The 20,081-nt window shown below is 46.1% G+C and overlaps 1 protein-coding gene across 1 annotated transcript; it reads left to right on the forward strand.

The window, feature by feature from the left end:
- Positions 1-673: 673 nt before the first annotated feature.
- On the forward strand, positions 674-18,619 carry LOC112560150 (small heat shock protein p36-like). Its single transcript, XM_025231759.1, has 2 exons — positions 674-1,162; positions 14,586-18,619. Exon 2 carries the CDS (start codon positions 14,859-14,861, stop codon positions 15,840-15,842), a length of 984 nt encoding a protein of 327 aa, XP_025087544.1. The 5' UTR covers positions 674-1,162; positions 14,586-14,858; the 3' UTR covers positions 15,843-18,619.
- Positions 18,620-20,081: the final 1,462 nt, after the last annotated feature.

The raw sequence follows: 20,081 nt of genomic DNA on the forward strand, positions 1-20,081 counted from the left end.
AGTGGGTTCACCTCGCTTCATGAATACGGTTCCTGGAAGGTAACATCACACTTCCTTGTCATGTTTGGCTCTTCTATCCTCCTACTATCCTATCTTCCTGCTCTCCTGCATCCTCCTTCGCACATTCTACCCTCTTAAGTCATCTCGCTCTTTTGTCTGACACTGGTATAAAGTCATAGGGTATTCAGACCCACGTTGTCTTCTCCAATGCTCACCGAGCAGCGAGGTATATTGTAGTATAACAGTTGATATGGCAGTTGATTTTCCCTGACTGCTGTAAACTTAGGTGACAGGCGAAGAATTATTTATTAGGTTGTTATCTTAAAAATATTGACACAGTACTGCTCTCTTCCGATGTAGGAGAGGTTTCCCTAGTTTTATTTCAAAGCTTGTAACATTTTCTACAAAGAAAAAAAAATGTGTTTCAGCAGGTGAACTGCAATATTTTATTTGTCAGTGTCAAAGGTTAATGCTCTTTGTAATTTAGAGAGTACAGCTACATGTACCAGATATACCCTGTTCCGTGGAACGTTCAGCATCGCCAGTTAAATCACTCAGTTTCTGCTACCACAGCTTTTTGCCATCACTTGAAATAGTTCTACTGCAATCAAGGGAGAGAACCGCATGCCAGCGTCGTGATTCAGCGGGAGTGACCTGCCCTTACATTTTATTTTATCTATCCGCAGTATTGTAGTGTAGTTGCGACGGTTCCTTTATTTTTATTATTGTTGTTGTTATTTGGCCTCCATCTGCATCACATCTACTTTGCCAAGCATACATTGCAGGTGTGCCTCGACATTGCTGCGTGCTCCGTCAGTTGTAGACTGCACGTGCAGCCAGACGCTCGCGTCCGACAGGAGGTGCGTTTGCAACACAAGCAGCAAGCGAATTTCGAGTCCGGCGGGACAGACCGCGCGCATCGTGCTGCTGCTGCTGCTGCATGTGAACTGCGGCAGGTTACGCAGGCCCATAGCTGTACAGCCGCGCGCCGCACTGGCATGTTTGTCGAGGGCGGGGGAGGCAGCGACTGTTATTGTGAGTCTGTTGGCAAAACACGCAGGCCATAAGCGGCCTACCTCTCGCCTCCTAGCGCCACCTAGTGTTGCTCTTACTACGCAGCTGCCATTTGACACCTGTCTCTGTGAGTCTTACAAGTTACCAGGTAAGTTAACTCCCTCTCTTCAAATTACTAGTTTATGTATTGTAACATAAAATTACTGTAGGGCTGTGTACAATGCGTTCCGCAACCAACAGGACAGTTGTACGGATAAATGTCGTATCTTGATTTTACAGGAAGAACGAAAGCGAGTTATTCTTTTTAAAATTGAGTTTCATCAAATAGAATGTGTTTAAGTCGGTAGCTTCACGTTTTTCCTGACTGGTAAGACTTCGAACTAATAGGGTAACAGCGGTATAAACACCTCTTATTACTTTTAAGTTTGTCTGTGTGAGGCAATCAGGTAGGATCGAGATGCAAATTGTAGTCGCATACTTCAAAGTTTGTGCCGAGACCTTCCCTCTTTCCCCAGGCTCTTTTATAAATATGCTGACTTCAGTTTTAGTGAAGATGTTTGCTGAAAATATTCATTAACAGAAGTAGAGCCACCAGCGGCAGTCCAGAACTGAAGTAGAGATAGTGACCGGAACTGGCCTGGGTGGGGAACCACTTATGTACCCCGATCGGCATGTTCTTGTGGCCAGAATGTCACTGCTTGTAGGGGGATGCTTAGTTGTGACATCCTTGCGCATAACGGTCAAAAAGTCATGCATTCAGTGAAAAGGTAAATAATTGTTTGTAGCTTCACCGTGGGATACTGCTCAAATACTAGACATCAGCAGGAGAGGGAGGATACCTGTAGCTTTCTAACAAACCTAAGCAGTGGCTGGGTGGTTGATTAGTTGGTTAGGACCAGCGTTTTCACATCGCAGTCTGTGCGCTATATATGATGGAACTGAAGCGAGAAAAAAGCAGGGCTTCCAGAGAAGCCTCTTGAAGCCCTGGAAGCAGGTGGCACCTCCGGAAGAGACATACAGGTAGTTCAAGACAAGATCAACGCCGTAATCTTCATTAAAGGGATGACACTCTACCTCACTAGTCTTTCCACATCACGTGCAAGGCCTACACACAGACTGGAAGTTAAAAGTATGAAGCATTACGCGGATAAATTAAACACCACGGAAGGATCATTAGTGCTCTGTCTTCATTCTTATCCTGAAGTATACCCCCCGTGACTGCAGCCTTATATGATAAGAATGATGAAGTGCGCGTGCCTTAATTGTCCTCGTGGTCAAACGCAGATGTAAGATATAGACGGGTGGCAAACTATCGTTCAGTTACATAGCACTAGAACGGTAAAATAATTACTTCCTAAACTGCTGTCCATGAGTCAGATAAATTTGCTTTATTTTGATGTTGTCCTATGGCCCAGAGAGAGGGAGAGGGCGACTTGCTTTATTTCAGTATAGCCATTGTGAGTTCGTTTTGTGGTCTCGCTAGGATATTTCAGTTTGTGTGCTCGTGAGTTCATTTTGATAGGCTACTGGGATATTTCAATTTGTAATTTATTTTGTAAGCTTGTTGAGATTTTCCGACCACTTTCTCAGTGAATGTAAGAAATCGTTAGCGTGCAGGACACCAATGGCGCCGTCCTGTTGGTGACCGAGTTGTCTCCGCCAAAAGCCAACACCCTGCGCCTGATTATCGACCGTAGTGTGTACTTGTACTTGAGGAACTGTACATACTGTACTTCAGACACTGTGCACTTAGTACACAAGAGCAATACACAATAACTGGTCGTGTTCGCTTGATTCTTGACCTGACCATCACGTGTAGTGTACAGAAAGCGAGACATTTATCCCCCTTTGAGTAACTGCGAAGGAAAACGAAATAGCCTCCCTTTGGCACCCACTCCCTGTATCATTGACCTCCACAGTGTACTTGTCTTTTGACAATGAGTGTGTGTGAGAGAGAGGTCGTCAGAGTTTGATGCCAAGACTGCAGTCCACCACCATCAGAACCTGTGACTACAGGCCTTTGTCTGCACACAACAGTTTCACACTGCCACGGAACATTCCCGCAATCTTTATGGCAGATAACTGCGCATCACATACAGTTTATCGGAGTGCACTTGTCAAGAGCCAGAGACAAACTCTTTTCTGTGTGGAGGCAAGAAAGGACAGCAATGAAAGATTAAACACAAGGAGAGCGCTAGAGACGAAGATGCTCGTCCTTCCTCTCACCAGAAAAAAATAAAGAGAGCTTTGAAACATAAACAATGGCAAGGAACCTGCAACAGGGTGAGGAATCCTGTTACTGGTGGATCCTGTTGTTATCTGCGACTGTACATCAGCATCTTTGGTGCATGTGCTTGTTTGGGTCACGTGCATGTCGAGTGCTTTGGTCATCGGCGCCAGACAGACCATTCTCTGTTTGAGATGTTTGCGAGTCCAGTTGTCTTCGACTGTAGCCGTTAGATGTCTTTATGTTGAATACTTTCGCCATTAGTCACTGTGGGAGGGGATGTTTGCATGCCGAACACTTCCACCCCTGACACTATAATTACTAATAATGACAATTAGTCTGTCATGTTACAGTCTACGAGTCAGCGGCATACCACGGATTCATAACCTTTGTGCTGCGATTTGCTTCTGCGTCGAGCAGCACGTGCCAGACATGTCCTCCATGTGAAGATCATGAGCAAACAGACCTTCATACATACTCAGGCAGCTGGCATCGCTCACTAAATGGCCACCAGCTATATGTTCATTCTTAAAAGGTTTTCAACACAGGGACCCATTAATGCTTCAAGAGCCGAGTGGTGAAGGCAACACCTCTCGCCGTTCAATATTAAGGACGGAAGGAGAAAAACACGGGAGGATGGCGGCCCTTCTCTCAGTCTATTGATTTATCGGGCGTGCTGCGGCGACAAACATCGGACCACAGACAGCAGCAGGAAGAGGACAGGCATCACTTTACATCTTTATTGCTTCACGTGCATAGACTGGTGATTGACCCCTCCCTGACCTCTAACTTTCGTTATGCAGACACTGAATAGATGAGTTAGCTAATACGGTTTGTTGTTGTTGCTGTTGTTGTTCTCAAACTTCACTCCTCCAAAAAGGAAAATACTGTTTTATTTCTTATTTTTATTATTTTACATTTTTTTCTCGAGGACAATATTTAAATTTATTCTTGTCTGGTAATTGGGGTGTTAGGATGAGGTAAATAGAAGTTGAGATATCGCTGGTCTTGCTGACAGGTAGTGCAGAATACTTACTCTTTGGCTTTGAGTCTTTGGCTGTCATGTGTACTTCAGACGATGAACTGATGTGAACTAGCTTTTTATTTGTTTGTTTGGGGCCATGCAAATATGGATCTGTGTGGAGGGTCCACTTTCCAGTGGAAATATGTGGCCCACGTTGAGAATTGTCTGTAGTTTGCATAAAAGACTTTGAGGATTCTGACGACGATGAAGCCTGTCCTGCTACAGAAATACCCATTTTGATATTTGGAATCACTTCTTGGTTTTGATACCTCCTTTAAAACAGTTCATCTCGCGATAGAAACATAGAAGTTGTATTTCTTTGTTGCCTTTTGTGGACGTTCTACAATTCTGGGCGAGAGCACTGATGCTACAACCACCAAGATGGACGCCTGATGAGAAAAAGTCCCTTAAACCACCCGGCACATGGCAACCTGATTTACCTGGCAAACTGTAAAGCAGCGGAAGGAGAGGGTTGTGCTTTGCCTTCCACCTGGAGTAGCCACCAACAACTTGCCCTCGTTGCTTCTAAGGATTTAAGATTTTGACCAATTATCTTCTAGTGGCGGTGACTGACGTCCTGAGTCTCCTACAGCTGCTTGATAAGATTTATTTTATTTTAGGGGGAGTGTGGGTAGCATAACCTTTCCACTGCGGAGTGACTGAGCCCCTCTCAGCTCTGCCGAGGTCGGCACGTAGACGTCACAGGTAACAGATGTGACGTGTCGTATCAAGATTCAAACTTATCTTACAACGTCTGACGTCGTCGAGGTTGTAGCCTCGATATACTTCAGTGGAGCTACCCTCCTCCACTCCTCAGCATCTGAGCACCACAGTTGGAGGTTCTTCGGTCGCCAGTTACGGGGTATCCGGGTGGTGAACAATCTCTGACATAGAGGTGCTGGCACGATGCGGTTATCAGGTCTCAACAGATCACTGACCTGTAGCTGTGTTGGTGCCAAGGGGTGGACAGGTCTCACCACTGACCAGTCTCAGTAGAAGACGCTGGACTGACACGCGCCATGTAGATGACTACTCAGTCAATCCTTTGTAAGCGTGCGTGCTCATCTGTGCACACCATACGCACATGCGCATGCGCGCTCACACTCTTCTGTTGACTGCTTAAAAAAAGATTTAAAAAAGCTGATATTTTATTCCCATTTTCCTCTGCAACTCCGCAAAATTTAAAAGACTCCAGTCTGTGTAATCATGGGGAAAGTAGTCAACTATCTAACACCTAGAGAGCGCAAGAAAAATAAATTTGACCCAAATTTCTTATCTTTCTTCCGAAAGATGCCAGAGAGTATTTGATGTTACACCTCCGGGTAATTTCTCTTCCTGTTGGCGACCTGACAGCAGAATCTCCGCACTCTGGCACCAAGTCTTCAGGGTTTACATTAGAATTCCTCTCTTTACAGCGACTTGCCTTTGAGGGAGAAGGGAAATATACAGTCTCTGTAGTCATTCGCGGTAGACAAAGATATTTTCTCTCTGCTGCTTTATGGAGCCATTAGGTGAGAGTTTCTGAAAATAATCAAATATGACTGCATGTGTGCACACCTTGGCCACCATCCTCACACAAGTCGCACGGTTTAACCTGGTCTCGAGCAGCAGGAGGAGAGCAGTTCGTTAAAACCTCCGCCTGCTGCGAGGGCGTTACACGTCAGTCCACGTGAAGTGAACGGCAGGTGGGCAGCAGTGAACACGAAACAGCCCTGTAGAGGTTGAGTTGGGACTAACCTGAAAATGCAGAGAGGGAACACCTGCTTTTAATTCATGTGTTTCACCTTGACAAACAGTTTCACCCTTATGATCTTTTTTTTTTTCTCTCAAAGCATCTCTTTCCGTTCTCTCTCGACTCAGCTTGTTGATGCACCCACACAGATTTTATTTTCTACCAGCGTCAGCATTCTTCAGCCAAATTACTCAGTCTGTGATGTCTGTTGGTCTTAAGTGCTAGAAGTAGTAAGGTGTGGGTGAAACAGCTCGGGTCTGATGTATTTAACGGGACGAAGGCCGAGACAAAACAGAAAGAAGCGTATCCCTGACTGAGAACTCATTGTCATGGAAGGTATATCACTGTACATTCTTTATTCTCAGATGTACCACCACCTGTATACATGACTAACAGCAGGAATTATTATTAAGGCCGTGACATCAGATTCTATTATCAAACACAGCTGTCCAAACTGTAACACGAGTGTGTCTATCTTTGGTCTTGAAAACCTGACAAACTCCTACAATCAGCACAAATCGAGATAAAAATTTCCATAAGGACGATTTTATTACAGAATACGGTTAGATGCTCGAAATAAAATCTCATGTTGTCTGGGCTATACCTTGGCTTTTGGTCTCTGTAATTAAACACCATAGGAAGTGAAACCTCTTATCTCCTACATTTGTCAGCAGCACGGCACGTGTTTAGTCCCGGAGTTAAACTAGCCTTTGGTTTTATTTACATCATGCCCTCGGGTTTCAGCTCGTGTAGGTGTTAAACCCACCTTTGAAGCTTTCAGACGCCCAACACTTGGTTCACTCCGCTGGGTGGAGTCGCAACCCGCCCTGGTTGTTACTTTGTCTACATTCCCTTACCTTCAAGGTTCTGACATACACTCGTGTAGAGCATAAACATAAACATGTTTGAGTCTCCGTGTGAAAAAACAAAATAACTCCAACAGTCCACTCCATCTGACGGACACTGTCTCCTTCTGTACTATTAATAAGCGTTTGGTTAATAAGCAGACAGGACTTCTCTGTGTCCACACAACAAGAAACATCTGTGCAGTGGAGGCTGGTGATGTCTGCCTGAGTCAGCAGTTTACCTGCAACCTCATGTCGTTTGTATCACAAACAGCACGTCACTGATAACGGGTGTGTTTGTCGATGATAGGCTCTTACACCAACTGCTCCAATACTGGGTAGTTTCATTGGTCGAGGGCAAGAAATTCTGTGTTGAAGAATCCCCGTCTATCGGCTTAAAATAGAATCTGTCCTCCTGGCGTCTACTCTGCTGACCGTCTACTCACCCGTTAGCTGTCAGTCATACGTAGCAAGAGGTTTACTCGTAGTCATACCTGTACTACCCACCTGGGATCCTCTCCGCTCTTTACCTGGAAAAATCCACGACGTAATTTGACGTAACTCTTACGGGGGATAACTCTTAACGGCTGAGTACGTCTGCGACGTAATGACGTCACTGAGCCGTCGACGTAACAAAGGTCTGGCAGCAGTCACGTGGATGTCGCACCTGGCGGAGGTTTCTGGAATGAAGGTCGTTGCCCCTAGCAAACGATTCCTGCCTCGCACGCGCTGATGCGCTCCCTTGTGCGGAAAATTACCTGTCGGCGGCGGTCGTGAAGCGTGAAGCGTGGAAACTATCGGGGGTGGTCTCCCCTCCTTGCTACTACAGAGACTTGCGTGGGGGCGCCTCGTGAGAGAAAAACAAGGGATTCCTTGGTCTTCATGAGGATCGAAATAAATCTGCTGCTTGCGCTCCTCGTGCTCCTCTAGCGACGTTTGTCGGGTAGCTACGCACCCTGGCTTGGGCCAAGTTTGCATTCCTTCTGCTAGCACCTGTCCGCGGTTTTCTTCAGCATTGTGTCTGTTAATACCTCGGTGTGGTTCCGCATCATTGCTTCTATTTCCATGTGTCGACAGTTCAGCATCAGTTCCTTCTGTCAGCACCTGCCAACGGTTTCGCATCACTGTGTTCTCTCATCACGTGTCTGAGGTACAGTAGAGCAGCAGTGATTTCCCTTACCACCTGCCTGTCTGCTTATGACAGTTATTGCGTCCCTCAAAGGTATTAATTTTTAAATACCTGTGACCTTTGATGCCATCTGTTCGCTTCCGCGAAGTGTTCTCTCTCTCAGCTACAATGTTTTTGGATCATAAATGAGCCAATTTAAAAATTAAGTAAACGATTTTTTATAAATAGAAGTTTAGTTTTTTTTTTAATGAAACATTCAGAGCAGCTGTACACACTTACGTGCAGATTTTGATCGCCAGGAACTCATTAACCACAGCGCATGCGCAAGCAAAAGCAAACAAGGTGGAAACCCGTCAGACCACGTGACACATTTCAGCAGGTAGTGGAAGTGAGTTTACAGAGTTTACGCAGATCACGAAGGAATTACTTCGGCCACCGACTTGCTTTGCGTCACGTGTGGGGCGAAAGTCGTTCACTCTGATGGCACAACATACAATCGGGGTGGGAGTATCATGGGTGTATTTTTTCCTCTCGCCACCTTCCTCACGCTTTCCCTCCCCAATCCATTATTTTTTTTTAACAGCAAATCCTCCATCAAACGTAGAAAACAAATACTCCGAGCCTACAGTATGCTGTCCTGTAGCCGAGGGCGCTCAGGGAGACTGACAACAGCAACAGGTGGAGGAGTTGTGCACGTCACTCAGCCTGCCCTCATTCTTCCAGTTCTTCTGTCATGCCAAGATGTTTTACCCGAGTTCCTTGAGTCTCAATACCGAAAATGTACCTGAGGTTGACTGTTTCAGAGTGAGCACCTGTTCAGGTATGTTCTTGCTGGTGCCACAGTAACACAGAGCCTGAGGCAGACATTCTGGCTCCTTGTAATGGCTACCCGGCCATGATGTGCGTTGAGTCGGTGCAGACCGACTGTTGTAAAAGTGTATAAAAGACAGGCAAAGGTGAACTGAGGTCTCGGCGCACGAGACTGAGCATTTCCAGAGAGAGAGAGGTAGAAATTGGGGTGTGCGGATAAAGAGGATGGGAAAGCATATCTGTCAGTCGTGACGGTGAACAGGCTTCCGTCGTCAAGGCTACAACTCATGGAAAACTTTGTAACCCGCTCTTACCTGCAACCATGGACTTTCATGGAGGGACGATTGTAGTCTCTCTTCTAGCGATGTGTATCTATGCTCTCGAGAAGAATGAACAACAGTACATCTACCGACATCCAACAAAAGACAAATATAGAAAACGCACAGAAAAATCCAGTAACAAGAAGTAAAAGTGTCACGACAGTAGAGGAAGACTAGGGGAGTAGCAATAAACTTGAAGAGGGGGAGAGGGTTGAACAAGAAGTAGAATTTTTGGACAGTTGTTAGGAGTTTCGCTCATTAAGTTTCAAATGTCAGAACAGCTGAAAATAAGCAGGATCCTCAAAACCCTCGCTAGGGCTTCCACAGACCACATCTGCCTGGCTTCTCAAAATTTTGTGTGTGTGTGTGTCCGCGCGCCTGCGCGTGTATGAACAGGATGCACGCTCCATGATGTTTATGGCAAGCTCTGACTTCAGACACTCCGGTGTCGTCATCATCTGTTATCGTTTAAGCGAACCAATAAGCAGCAGCACGTGGCGCTGTTGGCCGCTGCGTCTGTGCGCGTGTCGGGTGGGCACGTACCCAAGACAAGCCGGCGAGCTGTGGCCAAGCGGTTTGCACCTTGATGAGCGAGCAGTCTGTTGGAACGATCGGCAGTTGTTATTGTAAATGTTTACTAGATCGTGGTACAAGAGTTTCCAATTTGTGAACTTAACATGTAGACAGTTTTAGAGAATTCTGCTTCGTGACAGTTGAGACAACTTGCATATGAACAGCTACCACGTGACAGGTCTTTTATTTGTGCATACACAACGGTGGTAATAAATACCTGTAAAATATCATACTTCTAAATTATTTCTAATATTTTATTTTGAAAATAAAATGTTTTTTTTACTTTTAAATTCATTTATTTAAAGAAAAAGGCATGTGAACGAGCGAATTGGGGTTAAACTATAGAACTGTTTATTTTCTGAATTGTGTTTACACTCAACATTTGAGCGGTCGGGTGGTTAGCGCTCGTCACCACGACAGTGACGGTTGGCTGTCCTGAGTTCAGTTCTCGTCTCGGGTAAGTTTTTCTGTATGTGGTATCTGGGTTGGCTGCCTTGCCGTGATATGGTCTTAGTTGCTCGCTCGGCGTAAAACACTAATTGCCCCCCTTGCTCAAGATTTCCCGTTTAAAACGAACGTTTATTTACAGTCGTGTCTGAAACTCAACCGTGGGCCTGTTCTTGGAGACCGCCATGCTGCCGCACCCTATCGTTAAGAAAAATAAACTGACCGCACATCGTGACGAAGGAGGAACCACGTGACCAAGATGGCAATCTCTGTCACGCCAGTCTTGTCCTCGTCACTCACCGTTTTCTCAAAATATGGCGACCTCCGTGATCGTAGACGGTTTCAACCAGAAAGTTTAAGCGGCAGCGATTCCCTGAAAGGCAACTTTTCCCACAGCACCAACTGTACACGTGGTCTCGCGCCAACCACTTGAACAACTTGAGATGTTTTAAGAAGAACAGGGTAGACAGCAATCTAGGAATTTCTGTGGTTTCCGGTCTGAATTTGTCTTGGAGGCATCCTTACCGGTTCATCGGGTCTGTTCTCTCTTTCTGCTCAGCATGTGTCCCAATATATTCATCATATGTGTATGTGTGGTTGGGTGAGGATGTGTATTAAGGTACATACTTCACATCATTGTGTTTACCTGCAATGTTAAGAGACATAGCGAACGAAAAAGAGAAGAAAGGAAGAAAAATACTTAGAAAAATGGCGTTCTCCTCAGAAAAGGGTGGGGTGGAGGAAGAAACAATAAAGCGGTGCTTTGTTCCATGGATTATATTCGCATCATTCTAAACATTGTCTAGGTCTGTGGAATATAATCTTTGACAGGATCCCTTTGAATGAGCCGATCAACGATAGACACACACACACCAACACACCAACACGCGGTTGCACACCCGCAACTCGTTACGTCTCTCCGCAGCGCCGCCTGACGTGGAGTTAACGTGTCGGATCCACTGATACCAAATGTCAAATTCCAGATGCTCCGAATCCCTCTTTTCCTGAATAACAGGGAGGAATGCCTCCCACCACCGCTGAATCTCTTTGAGAGATGTGCTGCTCCGTGTCCGAGACCAGCGGTTATCTCGCCGCGCGGCAGAAGGCGCCGCTATCGTTACGCCATCGCTGGCGGCACGTGGGGAGCCTCGCCTCGTATAGCCAGACTGCTTCCTGTCTCTTGTCTTCGCCAAGATTCGCACGTGGAGAGAGGGACGGGCAGTTACTTTATACCTCTTTTTCAAACTGCAGGGATATTTCTCTTCATCGGAAGATCTAAATCTGTGCACTGGAGGCATCCAAGCATGCAGCCAAAAAAAAAAAAAAATGTTTACCACGTTTGTCATTTGTCTAAAACAGCGTGGGGTGAAGATGTAGCAGAAATACGCTTACCAAAAAAAAAAACAACAAAAAAACAAACAAAAACAAAAACAAAGAAAAACAACAAAGGAAAACAACAACAAAAAACACAAAAAAACAAACAAACAAAAAACAAGCAAACAAACTAAAAAAATTGCGAAAGAAAAAAAGATCGTTTTTCTTTAAAAAGAAAAGTTGCGTTTGACCTCAAGGCACTCGTGACCCATGTGCACGCTCTGCTCGCAGAAATTCTCGTCCATTCAAGCGAGATTTACAGGTGTGGGTCCCTGACTGACGATCAGGTGTAGTTCCAGACAGGGGCGTTCTCACCGACCTAGTGTGTTTTGAGTCTGTAACAGGAAGCAGACATGCACGTGCAGACTGTGACAGGTGCGTGCAGGCCTTGCATCTCGCGGTCAGCTTATTATTTCAGTGAAAATGATATCTCTCCATTCGCACACCACCTTGCTTTCTCCGTCTCTCTCTCTCTATCTCACATACACATTTCTCCGTCACTGGTTTTTACAAGTGTGAGTGCGGTTCAGTGCGAGCAGTACACAAAGTCTCCTGCCTGCCATCACCGACATGTTGATTTTGCGCCATCTTGACAGTCAAACATTCAGATGCAAGTAGTAGTCATCAGAGTGTCGGTAGAAAGTTGTGCTGCCTCCCCTGTACACAGTGTATTATGTAGCAAGTGGTGCGGACCACTGACCATAGTGTGTGATGTATCAGGGGCAGACCACTCAGTGTCAGCAGCAGCCCGCAGTTCAGGCCCTTTGCTCCCAGCATCCATTATCTCCTTCGTCTTTGGGTGGAAGAAGGTTCCACTTAAAATAAACTCAAAACAATGAAGATGGAGGGAGAGGGGAGAGATGGGAAGTCAGTGTTGTACGCTGAGTCAGCAGCTTGAGGTAGACGACTGCAAGGTAGTCCGGGCCTGGTGCTGCATCCACAGAAAAATTAGTCCCGAAAGAGTGTGTGAGAGAGAGAGAGGTGTTGTTATAACTAGGTCGGCAGACTGGTGCTGTCTCCGCCATATTGTTAGCCTTGCGGCCAGTCCCCTCCTCCCTCTAACCTCAGCAACAACCTGCAGCCGATCGATGGCTGGCCGCACCACCACTTCCACTGGCGCAAGATGAGTGTGTGGCCGGCACTGCAGGCGACATAATGTCGACATCTGTATCAATTACCACAGGCAGACATTCATGGCATCCTCTCTTTTTTCACATTACCTTCAGCACGCGGTAGGGCGGTGTGGTATAAACTTATCTTTAAACCCCAAATCTTGATTCACTCTGACAGCAATTTTCTCTTTTGTCATCGAAACAAAGATATTCATTCCCCTGCAGGTAGCATGCACTGTGGTGGGCTGTCTGGCTGTCGGGATGTTGCTGTTGCTGAGAGATGAGTTGGCAGAGTGCCAGGACAGCCATAGCTTAGTCTTTCTTATGTGCACTCTTGCATGCCTGGCCTGTCAACCTCCGCAGTTTACGAGAGTTTTTACCCTAATTTCCTTTTGAACCTGCAGATGCTCTAGCTTTTTCTGACCTTTTTCCTGTAATTATCTTTAATTTTAGTATCGGCTGAGATAATGGAACCCAAGCCATAGTTTGAATCCAGTGGAAGGTGGATTTGCTTAACCCACATGCTAAGTACAATATCAGCATTTCATAAAAATTCTATAAAATAAATTATAATTCTTAATGTTTCATGATTTCACCTCTGATGGCTAAAGTTCTGAAATGGTTTTTTGCTTTGCAGTGTTTAACATTCACATAAATCCTGGGTTATTGTCACAATGAGAATGTCAACAAAACACAGTAGGGACATGAGGCAGCCAGTAGGACAACAACATTCTTGGCACAAAGTCAGTGGTGTGCAGAATGTGATGTACCTTTCATACAAATGAGGATTGATGCACATTGCCAAAATACCTGGTGTAAAATTTCCGGTGATATAGAGCTTGTGGGGGGAATAAGCCGATGGCTGTCTGCAATAAACCTCTAGATCAGGGGTGGGCAAACTTTTTTGTTGCGAGGGCCGCATTGCTGGGTCATGACTAGTCCGAGGGCCGCACCTTGTAATTGAATACAAAAACGACGTAAAATCGCCAAATTGTAAACAAACGCATTTATTTAATAATGAGCACATGAAATATGTAACACTGTAGGAATAAATATAAAACCAGAATGAACAATTAAGCACACACAATTTAATGAGAAAAATGTTTTTGAATACAATTTTGCTGAACAATTCTTTTAAAATTTGGCTCAAAATTACTGGTAGATACTCTCATAACTGACTGCAAGTTTGCATCTGAAAGCAATGACCTGTTCTTTGACTTGTTTATATTCAAGCAGGAAAAACTTTGCTCACAGATGTAACTTGAACCAAATATTGAAAATAGCTGGGCAGCAAATACTCTTAAACAAGGAAATGATTTGTTGGAGAGGCACTTATAAAACTCAACCAGTGACAGGGAATAAAACCTTTCCTTCAATGCATGATCTGATTGAAGGTGTATCAGTTCAAGTTGTAATTCATCAGGTGCATCAAGGCTGGCCATTACGTACGCAGCAGGCATGGGAAGGGACTAAGCGTAACTTGTTTTCGGTAATATTTTTTATGTGTTGCCAAAGGGCTTCTGCGGGCCGCAGAGAACCACTTGGCGGGCCGCATGCGGCCCGCGGGCCGCTATTTGCCCACCCCTGCTCTAGATGATGTGGAGGGTCAGAATGATGTGAAAGTGTGTAAATGTGTGTGATGCTGTAAAATATCAAAGCGGTGGCAAGCAGAGGACAGGGAGAGGTTGGTGATGGGTGGGGAGGGGAAGCTAATGTCTAATTATCAGAAAAGAGTTGGGGGGAGGAGGTTACCCGGGAAGAACTCATCTTCTCCACAGCATTTCTTAACCAAGGTTCTGGAACAAATGTGATAAATCGACCCTGGACATTGTTCATGAAGCCTTACTTCCCCTTCAATCTCATATTTCAGCCAAAAACAAGTATAAACCTGGCTTCCCTGGCGTTCAGTTGAGAGACCAAACTCTGGTCCCAGACTTTGATCGTCTGTAAACTGAGTCTGTTTTCCGTCTGATTGCAGTGTGGGACGCGTGATCATACAGACCAGACGCCCCGGCAGACGCCCTCGCCAGGACATCGACCTTTGCCAGAGCTGCTGGTCGTTTGCTGGACCCTGTATATTCCCCTCTTCACCTTCCTCCTCCACTTCCCAGCCTCTTGTGCCCCCTCCACATCTCGACACAGGGTGGTGCCCGCCTGCTGCTCGCTGTGTCCAAGTCTCTCCTCCCACTTTTCGTTGCCCACCAACCAGTGGTAGCGCCGCTCGACTGCCGCGCCGCTCCGACACGCCGCGATGGCTGTGTACCGCTCGGAAGTGCACATCCCCGTGCACAAGGACAGCCTGAGCTTCCAGGACCGCCAGATCAAGCAGTGGGGCAATGTGGAGGAGAAGATGGAGCAACGCCGGAAGCAGTGGGACGATGAGTTCGAGCGCATGAGGCAAGAGTTCTTCGTGCTGAAGCCCTCGGAGAAGCAGGCCAGCACCAACTCGCTGGCCAACGTCAGCAGCCTCAAGACGGCCTTCGAGACGGACAGCAGCGGGCGGCAGATGTTCCGCGTGCGCTTCGACGTCAGCGAGTTCAGGCCGGAGGAGGTGCAAGTGAAGGTGCAGGAGAACAAGCTCATCGTCAACGCCCGCCACGAGGAGAAGACAGCCCAGACCTCAGTCAGCCGCGAGTACAGCCGCCAGGTGGATATCCCGAATAACGTGAACCAGGATCACATGACCTGCGTGCTGAGCAAAGACGGCATCCTCACCATCGAGGGTCCGGCGGCAACTCCGGCCTTGACCCAGCGCGAGACCTTTCTGCCGGTCAAGAACGCAAGCGAAGCGCCATCCTCGCCGACCAAGACCTTGGGCGTCGGGACGCCGGTCAAGAACCCCATCGTCACGGATCCGGATGGGTCGCGGCGCATGCGCCTGACGGTGGACGTGGGAGAGTTCAGCCCGGAGGAGATCGTCGTCAAGACAACGGAGCGTAAGCTGATCGTGCACGCCGAGCACGAGGAACGCACGGCCGGCCGCACCATGCACAAAGAGTTCAACAAAGAGTACGACCTGCCAGACAGCGTGGACCCCGCCAGCATCACTGCTTACATCGGCGACGACAAGCAGCTGACCATCGAGGCGCCCATCAAGCCGGCCGTGCAGCGCAAGCTGTACCAGGTGACCCAGAGCCAGGACGTGCAGCGGGTGGTGGTCAGCAAGGACAGCTCCGTCACCATCTCCGACAGCCGCAACCGGCCAGTCGTCACCATCAGCGTCCACCGCAAGTAACTTTTTCCTCCCAATCCTTCCCCCCCACGACGCTGACAAGAAGGAGGGAGTGTGGGTAGGCGTCGCTGAGCTTCCTGGGGAGGGGAGGAGGAAGGCTGCGAGAGTTGCTGTCCTTGATGTGACTGTGAGCCACGTGAAGGTTTTGTCACCCCGGGTGTGCCCCATGCTGTAGTTGTGGAGCTGCCAACGTTCTTCAAGGCGAATCTTTCGGGTGCTGACAGAAAATTCAGACAATGGAAGGGTTTTAATCAAACGTGTCACGCTTGTGTGAATTCGGGGTGTTGCGACTTAACCTTCCTACCTGTATTGTCTGTCAAAGGGAAGAAGCGAACCATCGCCGGAAATGTGAAACCACGCTCCACCCGGAATTGTAGAAGTGAACAGGTTTGAGCTTGGAGCCAAGCTTGTCCTTGTGACTGCTTTGCTGCGACTGGATTGGAATGGAACCCCAGACTGAAATTCTTTAATTAACTTTCCTCTTCTCGCCGGCTTCTGTTGCTTATCTCCATCACGTGACCAGCTGTAGATAAACGCTGGCATCATTAATTTTATCTTCTTATTGTTGAGCGTAGGGGACACCGCCTGGTCGTGCCACAATGACATGCTTTAACAGTATCACAAAATGGTTGTTGCTAGTATCACTCAGAAGTTGTTGCTAGTATTCCCTGTTATGTTTACGATTTGTTATGTTTTGGTGTACATCCTTGTTACGAGACGAAACACAGTCTCGCATTTAGAGTCATGTTGTTAATATTAGAGCTGTCAGTTGTTGTTTAGAATGTGATATGCATATTTATGTGCTATTCTCTCCCCTCAGCTCGGCTGTCGAGTTGTCTTCCCCTTGTCTAGAGCTGCTGCTTCGTCATCACATATCATCATATAATGTTGAGTAAGCAGCTCTGGTGGAAATTTGCAAGTGAAAAAAAAGAGAAGTGGTAGTGTGGTAGAGCAAAGGACAGTTTTGCTTTGAAGAAAGTTCGCATCGTTGGCCTCATTGACCACGTGACCACTGCCATCGCCTGGCCTCAGTCCTGCCTCTGTGTATTGGTGGACGTCGTCACATGGACTTCGTGCTTGAATTCCAGAACTGAGCCAAACTTTCAGTTGTTTAAATGGTGAAATGTGTTCACCAGCCTCAGAATCATTTTGTTTGATGTGAACAGTGCAGTTCAGAGACAAAAGCGAGTAGGTGTGTCACAAGTCTTGCTTCCTCTGAATTTGTAATTTGTTGATTCTGCTTGTGCGAGACTGTTTCATTGTAGTAACCTGTCATAAGAAGACTCATGAGTTACTGCGGTTTGTTGTCAATATTGTCCATTTTTAAAGATTTTCATGTCTTTTAAAAATAATTGTAGTGTTTCCTGATGCTTCTGTTAGTACTAATTGCTGACAGATTCTCAGCTTCACCTAGCCAGAGAAACACATGTTCTTCGGCCTTTCTTCTCTAATCCTCTCCATCACCAATAATTCACTAATGTCAAAGAAATTTTCAGCAGATGTGTTTAGTTCCTTCTGCTTTTACCTATAAACAGATCACAGAAACCACATGAACACCAGAAAAGTATCTTTAACAAAAAGTCTGCTTTGTAGAGCTGAGCCAGGTCAACTTTTTGGAAATTTTAATGCGATCATTTAACATTGATGCATGTCACATAAAATATTGACCACCAAACATTATCCATAAAATCCCTGTGATAAAAACAATGATTGCATGTTTCCACTAAGTAAGATGGCAGGAAAAGATGGAGAAATAGTTTATTAGTTATAGTCAGAATAGAGGCCATGAGGTATAGTGCTAGGATTCAGTTTGGTTCATGCTGAGAGGTTAGGAGAAGTGTGTTTGTGTGACTGTTGTCTGCTTTGTTGATGCTTGATAAATACAATTTATGAATAAACAAATTCCATTTACCCTGAACTCCCGGAATCCTCAACAAATAATCTGACCTGCTGTATCCCAGCAGATGTAAAGGCCACTTCACTGTGATTCATTTGAAAAATGTTCAATGTTGAACTAAAGCTTCCCTGCTGAAATGTTTTGTGATGACAATATGTCAGAAGGTATCAGTCAACTGATAAAAAAACTTACTTATAATGTAACATCAGTGGAAGTATTGTTGCACCATTGTCCGACATCTGAATTTTACCAGGCATCTTGTAGCACGTGGCACAACTTTGCCCATTCTGTTTGTGCGAACACAATGATGCAGTTTTGTTTGTTTGATTGTTTGTTTGTTTGTTTGTTTGTTTGTTTGTTTGTCTCAAGTCTCTGATGTAAGTTAGTTGGTTGAAGCTTTGGTTGAAGTGCGCTGCACCATCGGACATGACTGTAACATGACCTGTCCTTTGTCGCGCTTCCATAAAGGGGAAAGACACAGGTGTGGCTGAGCACCTGTCCTCAGTCCCCATGGTATGTAGCGCGCGCCTGTGTAGGACATCACTGACCATAACTGGCATTTATTGTTGTCAAACTGTAATGAAACAGTTACAACATCGTTTGACCCTTGGTTGTCGGTACTGAGAGACGCTGCGATGTGACTTCAGCTCACGACTCTGTGTAACGGTAGGAGTGTTGTGGTCTGTGGGGGCCGCCACTCCCACGCCGAGTATTACTGTTGGAACTTGTTTTGCTTTCGACGTTGTGTAGAATATTCTCTTCATTCTTTCTGTCTTCTCCAGAACTTAAGTCGCTTTTAAACGTGTAATCTTTATATGCAAATCTTGTTTACTTCTGTTAGAAAATTTTGTTCGCGAATTTATTAAAATCTGAATAAGACGCATCTGCTCTGCTGTCTTGTGTGTATGTGTGGTGTGTGTGTTCGCGGTGTGTGTGTGTGTGTGCGCGGTTTGTGTGTGTGTGTGTGGACAGAGTGTGTGTGCACTATGCGTGTTTATGTGAAGGACGGATGATGAACCGCCCTCTTGCGCTTATTGCCAACGAAGACCCACACTGGCCACAGCAGCGTCAGCATGGCATTATGACGTATGTCTCGGTAACAGCAGCGTCAGCATGGTAATATGACGTATGTCTCTGTAACATCAGCGTCAGCATGGCAATAAATATGACGTATGTCTCGGTAACAGCAGCGTCAGAATCTCTCTTTTACGACATTCAGCCTCGTGTGTCGACAGTTCACCGAGGTGAAGCCGATGAGCACCAGGATGAAAACTGCGTTCTACAGACACGCGGAATGCTCAAGGCACTTCTCATCGCTCTGATCCTCCCCCAGTCGTTATTCTAGTTTGACTTGCCTGTCAAGGTGCGATAATCTTGTCGGTGAAGGGTCGCAACCCTCTGGAGCTTAAAAAACCTTCCTTGTAATGCTCCGCAAAATCTCAAGATTCGGCGAAAATACCCTTCGCCCTCAACAAATACCTGCTGGGTCGAGCTATCTACAACTGACATACAGTCTCTTCTTTCTGATACGCATACCTGTATGGGTGCCTGTGTGTGTGTGATGGATACATGTATGGGTGCCTGTGTGTGTGTGTGTGTGACGGATACATGTATGAGCGTCTGTGTGTGTCAGTGTGTGTGTGTTAGTATGTATACGTGCATGCGTGTGATTTCAAGAGCAATGCCACGAGTGATATGTTAAGTGCCAAGATATTTTTCAGCTGCGTTCTCGGTTGTGCTGCTGTTGCCGAGGCTTGCTTTACATGTTTAATTAATTACTTTGCTGGGACTGTTTGTTTGACAAACGTAAACAGCGATAACTCATGTTTATTTTGCTTTCGTCAGAAACTTTCTGTGGTGAGTTCTTTAGCCTGTGTAGACCTTTCTTTTTGCCATCAGTAGGATGCTGACTTTAAATGTCCATTCAAACCGCATTAATGCAAAAACAGAAAAAAATGATGTTCTGGGCCAAGAAAGGATGCTTTGAGGTTGTTACTAAAACTTCGGAATGTGTATTTATTCGCGGACTGTTACGTCCCCTGTAAAACATTATCTCCCTTTCTGTGGAAACCAGTGAGCGGACAGAATAATCGCCCTCGAGAGACTGAGTCACTTCATTAACACTATCTCCTCTACCCTCCCTCATTTCCTAGCAAAGATCTCGATTACCATATCTAACTGCAAATATCCCCGCTAGCAAACTGTAAGCGTAAGCTGTCAAGAAGGAGGGAGTGTGGGTAGGCGTCGCTCAGCTTCCTGGGTGGGGAGGAGGAAGGAGAGTTGCTGTCCCTGATGTGACTGTGAGCCACGTGAAGGTTTTGTCACCCCGGGTGTGCCCCATGCTG

Source organism: Pomacea canaliculata, linkage group LG3, assembly GCF_003073045.1.
Source record: "Pomacea canaliculata isolate SZHN2017 linkage group LG3, ASM307304v1, whole genome shotgun sequence".
In the NCBI taxonomy this organism is placed as follows: domain Eukaryota; kingdom Metazoa; phylum Mollusca; class Gastropoda; order Architaenioglossa; family Ampullariidae; genus Pomacea; species Pomacea canaliculata.

Bases quoted from the DNA above. Each gene is read 5' to 3' on its own strand.
- LOC112560150 (XM_025231759.1), top strand. From the start codon at position 14,859: ATGGCTGTGTACCGCTCGGAAGTGCACATCCCCGTGCACAAGGACAGC.